At 39.6% G+C, this 12755-nt stretch overlaps 1 protein-coding gene across 5 annotated transcripts in view; it reads right to left on the bottom strand.

Annotated features, from left to right (window-relative positions):
- eps8l2 (EPS8 like 2) overlaps positions 1 to 12755 on the bottom strand; it is a 199907-nt gene that overhangs the window by 18934 nt on the left and 168218 nt on the right. For all 5 annotated transcript variants that reach the window (XM_059975679.1, XM_059975683.1, XM_059975681.1 and 2 more), the window contains 3 exons: positions 11521 to 11632; positions 6597 to 6728; positions 3947 to 4094 (listed from right to left, as the gene is read on the bottom strand). In XM_059975679.1, coding sequence (XP_059831662.1) covers positions 3947 to 4094; positions 6597 to 6728; positions 11521 to 11632 — 392 coding nt within the window. The remainder of the gene's footprint in view (positions 1 to 3946; positions 4095 to 6596; positions 6729 to 11520; positions 11633 to 12755) is intronic.

The raw sequence follows: 12755 nt of genomic DNA, 5'->3' as shown, positions 1-12755 counted from the left end.
GCAATATTTGTAAATTTCTACTGATGTACCATGATGAGCATTCTAACTGGTTGCATCACTGTCTGGTATGGGGTGTGGGGTGTGGGTGTTGGCACTGCACGGGATTGAAGTAAGCTGCAGAGAGTTGTAAAATTAGGCAGCCCCATCGTGAGTACGAGCCTCCATAGTATCCAGGTCACCTTCAAGGAGTGGTGCCTCAGAGAGCCGGCCTTCATCATTAAGGACCTCCACCACCCAGGACTTGCCCTCTTCTCACTGCAACCATAAGGGAGGAGGTACAGAACCCTCAATTATTCAGGAACAGCTTCTTTCCCTCTGCTAACCGATTTCTAAGTGGTCATTGAACCCATTAGCACTACCTCACTACTTTTTTAAAATTTCCTTTTTTTTTTGCTCCTCTTATTTAACTTAACACCGACAAGTTAATCACTATAACTCACAGTTTTCTTTCTCTCTTTACTATCATGTACTGCATGGTACTGCTGCGGCAAACCTAACAAATTTGAGGACATATGCCGGTGATACTAAACTTGATTCTGATTCTGGTTGTGTGGTATAATTTATAACTTTAATTTTATTTTAGTGATACAGCACAGAGTAGGCCCTTTGAGACACATCACCCTGCAATTCCCCAAGCCCGATTAAACTTAACCTAATCATATTTACAGACCCAATATGTCTTTGTACTGTGAGAGGAAACCAGAGCGTTTGGAAAAACAATTATTAACTCTATTTCCAGAAATTTACAGGTGGCATTTTTGATTGCGCATCCTCAGCTGTGATATAGTGCAATACATTCAGCAGGTATTACTTTTCATGCTGAAAGGTAATGAAAAGTTCCTTTCATTACTTCTTATTAATGAATCCACTTTTTAAATGTTAAAATACTAAGAAGTGAAATCACAAACATATGTGTGGCAATTCAAGAGAGGACCTTCTTTCATCATTTAACCACAGTTGGTCATCTATAAAGTTGGGTCGTTGCACACAAACAGGTTTCGTAACACCAATTGTAAGCCAGCTATAAGTAGGATGAGACTGAAGAATACTCTAATGATTAGTCTCCCCCACATTCAAATACTTATTTAACATTCAAACATTTCTGGAATGCTTCCTGAGGACTGGAAAATTACAAATGTCACTCCACTCTTTGAGAAGGGAGGGAGGCAAAAGGCAGGAAATTATAGGCCAGTTAGCCTCACTTCAGTGGTTGGCAAGATTTTGGAGTCCATTATTAAGAATGTGGTTTTGGGGGTACTTGGAGGCACATGATAAAGTAGCCCAAAGTCAGCATTGTTTTCTTAAGAGGAAATCTTGTTTGACAAATCTTTGATGAAATAAGAGGCAAGACAGACAAAGGCAGGTCAGTAAATATTATTTACTTGGATTTACAGAAGGCCTTTGACAAGATACTACACACAAGGCTACTAGACAAGATAAGATATTAGCATGGGCAGAAAATTGGCTATCTGGCAGGAGGCAAAGAGTGGTAATAAATGGGGCCTCTTCTAGTGGGCTTCTGGTGACTAGTAGTTCTCCAAAGGGGTCGGTGTTGGGGTAGCTTCTTTTCGTGTCATGTGTCAACAATTTGGAAGATGAAATTGATGGCCTTATGGCCAACATTGCAGACAAATCTCAAACAATAACAAGGTGGACTACAGGGAAGAAGTCATCTCTCTGACACAGTGCTGTCAAGAAAACAGCCTCTCACTCAATGTTGCAAAAACAAAGGAGCTGGTTGTGGATTACAGGAGGAATGGAGACCGGCTAACCCTTATTGACATCAGTGGATCTGGGGTTGAGAGGGTGAACAGCTTTAAGTTCCTTGCATTCACATCACCGAGGACTTCACATGGTCTGTACACACCAGCTGTGTGGTGAAAAAGGCACAACAGCATCTCTTTCACCTTGGATGGTTGAGGAAATTTGGTATGGACCCCCAAATCCCAAGAACTTTCAACAGGGGCACAATTGAGAGCTTTCTGACTGGCTGCATCACTGTCTGGTATGGGAACTGTACCTCCCTCAATTGCAGGACTCTGCAGAGAGCAGTGCGGACAGTCCAGCGCACCTGTAGTTGTGAACTTTCCATGATTTGGGATATTTACAAGGACAGGTGTGTAAAAAGGGCCTGTAGGATCATTGGGGACCTGTGTCACCCCAACCACAATCTATTCCAGCTGCTACCATTTGGGAAATGGTACCACAGCATAAAAGCCAGGACCAACAGGCTCCGGGACAGCTTCTTCCACCAGGCCATCAGACTGATGAACTCATGCTGATTTGAGTGTACTCTATATTACATTGACTGCTCTATTTATTATAAATTACTATGATTGCACATTGTACATTTAGATGGAGATGTAACATAAAATTTTTACTCCTCATGTATATGAAGGATGTAAGAAATAAAGTCAATTCAATACGATAATAGGTGGAGGAGCAGGTAGTGTTGAGGAAGAGGTGAGTTTGCGGAATGGTTTCGACGGATTAGGAGAATGGGCAAAAAGTGACATATGGAATATATTGTAGGGAATTGTATGGTCATGCATTATGGTATTTTCAAAATGGGGAGAAAATTAAAAAAATCAGATGTGCGAAGGGACTTTGGGGTTCTCATGCAGGATTTCCTCAAGGTTAACTTGTCGGTGTTAAGGAAGGCAAATGCAACATTAGCATTCATATGAATATAAGAAATAGGAGCAGGAGTCGGCCATCTGGCCGGCCGAACCTGGTCCGTCATTCAATAAGGTCATGGCTGATCTAACCACGGACTCATCTCCACCTACCTGCCTTTTCTGCATAATCCTTAATTCCCCTACTATGCAAAAATCTATTTAACCTTGTCTTAAATGTATTTACTGAGGTAGCCTCCACTGCTTAAATTTGAGAGGACCAGAATATACTTATCTGTTGAATGGTGGAAGGCCTTGATTGAGTGAATGTGGAGAGGATGTTTCATAGAAAGACCAGAGGACACAGCCTCAGAATAGAATCTCCTTTTAGAAAGGAGATGAGCAGGAATTTCTTTCACCAGAGGGTGGTGAATCTGGAATTCTTTGCCACAGGCAACTGTGGAGGTCAAGTCTTTTTGTACATTTAATATATTCTTGATTGGTTAGGGCATGAAAGGATATGGGGAGAAGGCAGGAGATTGGAGTTGAGAGGAAAATTGGATCAGCTGTGATGAAATGGTGGAGTAGACTCACTGGGCCAAATGGCCTAATTCTGCTCATATAAGAACAAGAATGTGATGCTGAGGCTTTATAACACATTGGTCAGACCACACAGTGTACTGTGAGCAACTTTGGGCCCCTTAACTAAAAAACGATGTTATGCCATTGGAAAGGGTCAGAGGAGGTTCAAGAGAATGAAAAGGTTAATGTATGAGGAGCGCTTAAAAGCTCTGGGCATGTATGTACTGAAGCTTAGAAGTATGAGGGAGAATATCATTAAAACCTATCGAATATTGAAAGGCCTATATAGAGTGGATGTAGAGAGGATGTTTCCTAGGACCAGAGGGCAGAGCCTTGGAATACAAAGACGTTACTTTAGAACCCAGATGAGGAGGAATTTCTTTAGCCAGAGGGTGGTGGCTCTGTGGAGTTCATTTCTACATATAGCTATGGAGGCCAATCACTGGATATACTTAAAGCGGAGGCTGATAGATTCTTGCTTATTAAAGACATTACAGGTTTTGCAGAAATGAAAAAGAATGGAATTCAGAGGGATAATAAATCAGCCATGATTGAATGGTGGAGCAGACTCAGTGGGCTGAATGGCCTAATTCTGCTCATGAGCCCTGTGGTTGTATTATAAGACTCAAGAAAGTGACTTCCCTTTATAAAAGAATAATTTATAATAAAACTTTATCTTTCACACTGTTTCCCACTAGACAGCAGTTTTAAACAGAGTTTAAGTGGAGTTTGATTTTGACCTCACTTACGTTCCTTATCCCTTCCAAAAGGCCTGTTGGCCATTCCTGGTAGCTCATGACTTCCGTGCCTCATGTGACCAGGGGCGGCATAATGTCCAGTTGAAGCACCAGGCCCCATTCCTCGGGCGTTCATCTCTCCTTTGTACCGATGACCTCCCTAAAGTAAGTAATTTTTGATGAAGTATTAGTTAGTTTCATTAAATTATACAATGGCATTACAAGGCAGTGGTCTTGCTAAGTACAGGATGTTCAAATTCCACTGCAAAGTACTGGTTAAAAAAAACAAAGTATCTCTGCTCCTCTATAATGGGGAGCCAATTACTTCTGAATTGAATCAAAAGGCACTCAGCGTATGGCAAACCAGAAAACATAGGCGGAAAAGTAAAGAGTAGTAAACATTTTATTGCAGCCTCAAGTTGAAAGCAATAAATAAAAACTCTAAAATTGTATGCAAGTAACCACCATGGATAGGATTGAAGTGCACGCAGACAATGGTTTATAACCACTAAAAAGTCCACATGAGCCTCCAACATCTTCATTTAGGAGCATTGCACAATGATGAATGTTGAGAGGGGTTTGAGAACTACATGTGGATGCTTTAATCTGTCCTTTGTCCTCCACCTGAAATCTCTTCTCCACCCCATTCTTACGTCTTGCTCTTTCATGCAGTTCCAAAAACTTTCTGCCCAACTCTGATATTCGATCCTTCCTCTGACCTCTTGTCCTCTTCCACATTTATCACAAGTATGACACTGACAATAAATCAGTGGCATCTGGGAGAAACTGTGTGTTGGGACACAGGTGAGGCAACATCAATGGGCGTACATGTGTTCTACTAAATTTTGTAAAATATTGGATGAATGCCTGAACAGTTCTAAATGATAATTCAACTCTTTGTGAGCTCGCAGAATGTAGTGCTTGTGCAAGCTAAACACTGTCAGTACGTTAACGTCTATTACTTGCTGATAGCAGCTGGATTGTCTCAAGCGCCATTAACATGAGGATGTTTGTCAATGACTAAATGTCTATTGGTCCCTTTGAGAGCTAGGTTGCTGGATACTTTCTTAGTGTCTGGCAAATTAGCTTGATAGGTTATTTTTTTTGGATTTGAGCTCATCACTATTTGTAATATTAATATTCTTTTGTAACTAAAGGAATGTTAAATCCAAAACATTGGTGGACTGATGGACAAGGAGTGACCATTAAAGTGTCTAATTGATTTATAAGGACACGCTGAACACTGAGTTAATGAACACATGCGTTGTTTAAATGAAAGAAACCAGGCTGAGTTAATGACATGAGAACAAAGGATCAAAGGGTTTGTCTGTCTCTGTATATCTGCCTACACTTGTGGAACTCCTACTCATTGGGGTACCTTTCTCTTAGTTCTTTGGGACTTCACCCCTTTGTCCAAGGACTCATGATTGGTGCTAGGAACCTGGGTGAATTCACAAGTGAGTTGGAATTTGGAGTTCCCCCGACAACAGCAATGATCAAGTGGTGACTGAGAATCACAAGCCCTGAAATTTTTCTGGAAATCCTTGTGTCTTCCTATATAGTTTTTTTTGTGTTTTTTATTTGTGTTTTCTATTTTTATGATCACAAATTAGGCTTAAGTTACTTTGCTGTGCACATGTGCTTATTCTGGACACTCAAATAGTTTGGGCATGGTCAACCCAGCCGATTACAGTGCTTCAGCAGGTTTGGTGGCTGTGGTTGGTGTTGAGACTGTAGTCAGACATGGTGTGTTTTCAGCTTGGTTTGTGTGTTTCTCTCCAGGCATCCTAAGCTTTCCAGCTGATCTTCTCAACTGTCAGCAATGATTCCCTGATGCGAGGTTCATCATGGGGGGGGCAGATGGACCTTGAGGTGAGTGGCCCCAAGTGCAAATCTGGCCAGTCCCTCGCACGCTTTCCATTCATGCTGGGTTGAGTGTTGAGCTAGCAACTTGCCCTCATAAAAAAACTGACAAATGCTAAGAAAATAGAAGCGTGCCACCCAATGCGCCACAGGGCGTGAGAATGGAACAACAAAGTACAGTACTTATTGGGGGAATCATCCTGGAAAATGGATTCATGCCCACTCTATAACAACTCAAATTCTGCCAAATTCCTTTTCCTATCTATCCCACCATACAATGTTCAAAAAGAAATCTTATAAATATTGACTAAACAAAGATTGACATGGCAAGTTGAACCCTGCTTAAATGCATCATCCTCAATTATCAGGGCCACAGTCTAACTTAACAGACAAATATTCACGAGCCAACTCTACCACTATTCCCTTCGAATTGAAGTGAATTGTCTCACCAGAAATATTCAGTACTTCTAGGAAATTTGAAGAAATATTATATAAACATAATATGAGCACAGTAGCACTGGCTACAAGGAACAGCTCAAACACATTTCCGCCTACTGCCTGTAAGGACTTTGTACGTTCTGCCCTTGACCATGTGGGTTTCCCTTGGCTGCTCCGGTTTCCTCCCACAGTCTTACCGTTCGGTAGGTTAATTGGTCATTGTAAGTTGTCCCGTGGTTAGGGTAGGATTGCTGGATGGCGTGACTTGAAGGTTCGGAAGGGATTATTCCGCTCCATATCTCAATCAATAAATAAATTGACATTTGGCATTTAGACTTTAATCTTGTACAGCATCACTCACCACACTGTAGGGACTTTCAGAATGGCTTGGAATATCTTCTAAATTCACAGGATGGAGCATATTAAAGGGCACGTATCCAACCTCATCAAGTTTGCTCTTCAGCTTCCACCATTGCTTGTTTTCCTCGACCACCTTCACAGAGAGAGAGAATGGAGATCGATTTTAGATTAGTTTAGATTTTTTCCATTTCTGGAATTTCTTTTCTAATTGCTTTCCCTGCCTGTTCAGAGTGGTTCTGTTTGCTACAAGCCACATTAGTGGGGAACCTAGAATAGGAACCATGATCCTGACTGAATGTGAGTGAAGTAGTCATAAAATGCAAGGAAACCTTGAAGAAAGCAATGGTCACAAATGTGATAAGAGCAGATTAATTAAAGGGGTTTTGCATGGATATTTGTTTTATCAGAGGTCCAAGGAGAGAAAATGGAGAGGCAGGTCTTATGGTGGTCTGAAACTGTTGTCCCATTTCTTCACCATTGGACCAATGAGGACAATGTTTCCTGGGAATGTTAATTCAAAAGGGATGTGTATCTGTTGTTAGAGAGGGTAATAATCATATTTAGGGGAATTGAAAAATGAAACAAAACAGAGATGGGGAGACCTTTTCTGATGCATGACTTATATCCGGTATGAATAGTTTGAAAAGAGGAAGCAGATATAATCACAATAGTCAGAAAGAAACTGGAAATATGTTTGAAAATAGAATCCTCTGGGGTTCCAAGGATAGAGAGTGGAGTAAAATTGAAATAGCAAGCACCCCAAAGAGTTGGAACAGATCAAATAGTGTCAGATCTTCATATTCCAAGTCCATAAATACATCAATGGATTACAAATTAGAAATTATATTTTGCAAATTTATCATATTATCTAGAGGTTGGGAAGGTGGAATATTAATTTCAAAATTTGATTTTAAATTTAAACCATTCCAGTTGAAACAATTGCTTTTGGTCCTGCAATTGGAATAAAATTGGGGCAGTGACACCTAGTGGTCAGAGGACTTGGTGGCACTAGACTAAAGTAACATCCATTTAACAATGGTGCTGTAAAAAAAATCCTTTTTTACAACATTACCTTGGGGTGTAGCAAGTGTTATTTGGAAATAATTACATTTGATTTTGGATGTATATAGTTTTGCAGGTCACCCTATCAACGTACTTTTAAAAGAAATCTTGTGTTCTACCTATCCTTATTATTGCAGAATAGATATACATTCTTTGACAGTTTGTCAAGAGTTGGAACACATCACCTATTTTCAAAAAATTGTACTGAAGTATATTTTTTGTACATCATCAAAAAAAGGGGTGAAATTGGTCTGCCTGTGATTAAAATCACATGGACAGTAAAAGGGCAGCACATTTTCTAAAATACCTCTTCTGTAGAGTTGACTGTCAAGTTGATGAGCCTCCTGATTTTACAAACATTGAGAGACTAATTTTGCCCCTTTAATGAGGTACAAAAATCTACTTGGGTACAAGGTTGATTTTTCTTATAATGAGTCTATGTAGGGACTTCCTCCATCACCAAAGCACTAGGGAACACCAAGACCAAGAAGCTTGTCTGAAAGGAACTAACCGACAAAAACCGTCTATGAGATTCCACGGTCTCTTTATCAATTAAATGTTTTCACTGTATAGGAATAAGCCTTCTATTAAAAATACAGTTTTGTGTTTGTCTCAGTTGGAACTTTTACCAGCATCATAGAGCCCCATCCATGACCCAGACAACATGCCAACTTCTAAACTTCTAAGCATCTAAATTCTGAACTTACAAGTTTTTCAACATTGAGTAGAGGAGATGACTACATAAAGGATCATACAACCCCAGAAGCAGAAGAGAGAAACAATAAACTGGGTAAGGGTGGAAATAGAGGAAGAGACAATAGAGGGTTGCATCTGAAAAAAACATCATGCAGGGAAGGGAAGAGAGAAGAGAGGAAGTGAAAGAAATGGATAAAAGATGGGAAAGTGAAATGTTTCGCACCTTGCATGGGATAGGTAAGGGAATGGTAGATAAAATGAAGAAAAATAGAGGGAACAAAGGAAAGGTAGGACAGCTCTGAGTCATACTAGAGAGTGGTGAGCTGGTTAGAATGCAGGCTCTAACAGGAAAATGATAATATTTGCATTTCTCTGTAGATCAGTTTTCAAACTTTAGTATTTGCTGATCCATGTTCGGATTAATTGAACTGTTCCCAGTTTCTATCGGGGAACCTTTTTGAGAAAGCACACGTGGTTGAATCTGGACCAGAATATGCTCTGATCTTCTGGTGACAGGTGAGAAATCTTGGTGCTGTTGTGACCAAAGGAGACATACCTAACCTTGTCTCTGTAGGGCAATTACAATCTGATCAACACCATGTCCTGGCAGCACTCCCAGAAAGAACAGAGGCTCCTTCTCAGTAATCTTGTGATTATAACCTTGTAATTGTTACCCCTTTTCAAGAATATAAACACAGATTAAAGATAAAGCAGCAGACTAGCAGCTTTGATAAATGTAAAAACAGGGCCTGAATGAAATAATTAAAGTTCTACACACCAAATTAAAATGGAATACTGTATTTCATAAGCTGGCTCAATTTCCTGATAATAGTAAACTCAAGGATAGGTGAGGTGAGGTATCAGAGGTTATGGAGTAGGTAAACAGAGCTCCAACAATTGAATAAACACAACATATATTCTAGTAGTGAGAGACTCAAAGACCAGAATTTTACACTGAGTTGGCTGAACTTTCAAAGAGATTTTTCACGGTGTTCAACAGAAGTATATTCCAGTTAAAAGCAAGGATAGTAAGAGTGGGGAGAACCAGGATAACTAAAGAAATAAAAGAAGGCATCAAACTAAAAGCTTGCATACAAAGTTTCCAAGAATATTGGGAAACAAGAAGATTGGGAAAATTTTAAAAAGCAACGAAGAACCACTAAGCGAGCAATAAAGAAAGGGAAGATGGATTAAGAAAATAAATGAGCACAGAATATGAAAATAGAGAGTAAACGTTATTATAATTATATAAAGGAGAAAAGGGTGGCTAGGGTGAACATAGGTCATTTGGAGGACCAGAAGGGGGACTTGATATTGGGTAATGAAGAAATGGCAGAGGCTTTGAATGACTATCTTCATGGTGGAAGACACGTCAAACAGGCCAAAGAGAGATGTTATGGATGCGATGGGAGGTGACGACCTTGATATAATAGCTTTCACTACAGAAGTAGTGTGAGCAAACGTAGGCTTGAAGATAGATAAGTCCCCTGGAACTTATCCCAGGGTTCTAAAAGAAATGGCAGAAGTTATTTTGTAGGCTTTGGTGATAATTTACCAAAATTCACTGGACTCTGGGCAGGTCCTGGTGGATTGGAAGATGGTGAATGTCACACCACTGTTCAAAAAAGGATGTAAGCAAAAGGCAGGTAACTATAGGCCAGTTAGTTTAACATTTGTAATTGGGAAAATGATTGAAGCTATCATTAAAGAAGGAATAGCGAGGCAACTGGAAGGAAATGTATCCATCAGGCAATAAGGTGCCACATAAAAGACCTATCCAGAAGATAAGGATGCATAGTGTTGGGGGTGACGTATTAGCATGGATAGAGAATTGGTGAACTGATAGAAAGAAGAGGGAAGAGATACATGGATGTTACTCTGATTGGCAATCAGTGGTGAGTGGTATGCCACAGGTGTTGGTGCTGGGCCTGCAACTGTTCACAATATACATTAATGATCTGGAAGAGGGGACAGAGTGTAGTGTATCTAAGTTTGTTGATGATAGTAAATTGAGTGGAAAAGCAAATTGTGCAGAAGATATGGAGACTCTGCAGAGAGATATAGATAGGTTAAGTGAGTGGGCAAGGGTCTGGCAGATGGAGTACAATGTTGGTAAATGCAAGGTCATCCACTTTGGAAGGAAAATAAAAGAGTAGCTTATTATTAAAATGGTAAAAAATTGCAGCATGCTGCTGTGCAGAGTGACTTGTGCATGAATCACAAAAGGTTGGTTTGCAGGTGCAGCAGGCTATCAAGAAGGCAAAAGGAATGTTGGCCCTCATTGCTAGAGGGATTGAATTTAAGGGCAGGGAGGCCATGCTGCAATGGTATTGGTAAGTCCACATCTGGAGTATTACATGCAGTTCTGGTCTCCTTATTTGAGGAAGGATATACTGGCTTTGGAGGCTGTGCTGAGGAAGTTCACCAGGTTGACTCCAGAGATGAGGGCGTTAGACTATGAGGAGAGATAGGACTGCATCTGTACTCACTGGAATTCAGAAGAATGAGAGAAGATCTTTTGGAAACATATCAAATTATGAAAGGGATAGATAAGAGGTAGGAAAGTTGTTTCCACTTGTAGGTGAGACTAGAACTAGGGGACATAGCCTGAAGATTCAGAGATTCAGGGAGTAGATTTAGGACTGAGGTGAGGAGGAACTGCTTTTCCCCAAGAATGGTTAAACTGTGGTATCCTCTGCCCATTGAAGCAGTTGTGAGGCTACCTCAGTAAATATATTTAAGACAAGGTTGGATAGATTTTTGCATAGAAGGGGAATTAAGGGTTATGGGGAAAAGGCAAGTAGGTGGAGATGAGTCCATGGCCAGAAATGCCATGATCTTGTTGAATGGCAGAGCAGGCTCGATGGGCCAGATGGCCTACTCCTGCTCCTATTGTTTACATTCTTACGTTCTTAACTCAGCAGATAGGATGAACAATTTGTCCCAGTAACTGTAAACCAGGGAATTTACTCTCGGGTGCTTTCTCATGACGGCTTTCACATATTAAATGGCCAAGTGGATAAGGTACAAGATAGTTTTCAGTTAAACTGTGACTCAACAAGAGTCATAACTGTTTCCCTCGATCAGATGCAAAAAATAATTTAAATTTTGCTTTAATACACAGGTGCATGGTATCAGAAAGTAGCATATAAGGAACACTTTCTCACCTCCAGTATTTCATCCTTTAGGACAGAGAGTTCATTGGCATTCCTTGCGACAAAGTCATACACTATCTGAACATATTTCTTTGATTGTGGAATTGGTTGTGTCTCATAAGTTCTAGAGGAAAAAAATAACAAACAATTCTGGTCATTGCACAAGAAATTCAATTGTAGCCATGCGGTCATTCGATCAAAAGCGAATTGCAATGTAGAATACCTGGAGATATTTTTCTGACTGTGCTGGAAACCACCTGTTGACTTTATCTATTATTCTGCCTGATATTATTTTCAACAACAGTGATAGACAACAAATTATGTAAAAATCTAGCTGCAATATTCAATCATTTTCTCATCTGCCTTGTGATTTCTTTCTGTTTCTTCCCTGTACCTGAGTTTTGAGGCAAGCCTCCATCAGGGTACATGAACTGCAGATTACTGCAAGGAGACAAAATAAATGATTTCCAGAGTAAGAAATATTCTCATGAGTGTAGATTTTTGCCGATCGAAATATCTTAGGAAGCAACCAGTAATGGAAACATTTCAAATAACTATGGTGAAAGAAACCTCCCACTCATGAATTCAAACATACTTTTATCATGCTTATGCTTAACTTTTGTGTAATTTTGAATAAAATTGCTTCATTTAAATATATGCTTTTCAGGAATCTGGTGACATATTTTCAAATTATTGTTGTCACGTAGGTCCTTTAATCTAATAACATCTTACATGAATCACCTTTCTGGTTGACTTATGAACTCTATCTCAGACTTCTACATGTGAAACTTCGTTACAATTGTAATTATTTTAAAAAGAGTTAAATAAACAAGTAGGCGTCAAATTAGCAAGTAATTTTTTAATCTGATTAGCTCCCTGAGCCAAATTTCTAGTTATGTGTACTATTTTATACCGTCCTATATTGACTAAAATGAGGATTGAAACAGTCAAGTGCAGTAGGATTTTCCTGCTGTGATCTTCAGATGTGTCATTCATCCAGCAATACTACTCACAGGTTAATGTTCCTTATAAAGACATATCACCTGTGTATAAAGTCATTATCCTGATAATGCACCAATGAAGCTTTATAATCTCAAAAACAAAAAAAACAGAGAACTTCATTGTACTTTTCCATAAAATAGTCTTGTAATTTTATCTGTTACCAAAAGAATGAAATGTGACTGCTGCACTTGGCTACAGATTTCTATTTCTCAATTATAGTGTAAGTACAAACATTATGAGTACAA

This window comes from Hypanus sabinus, chromosome 7 (assembly GCF_030144855.1).
Source record: "Hypanus sabinus isolate sHypSab1 chromosome 7, sHypSab1.hap1, whole genome shotgun sequence".
NCBI lineage: Eukaryota > Metazoa > Chordata > Chondrichthyes > Myliobatiformes > Dasyatidae > Hypanus > Hypanus sabinus.
The sequence above is the reverse complement of the archived record's forward strand: the minus strand, read 5'-3'. Positions and strand labels throughout refer to the sequence as shown.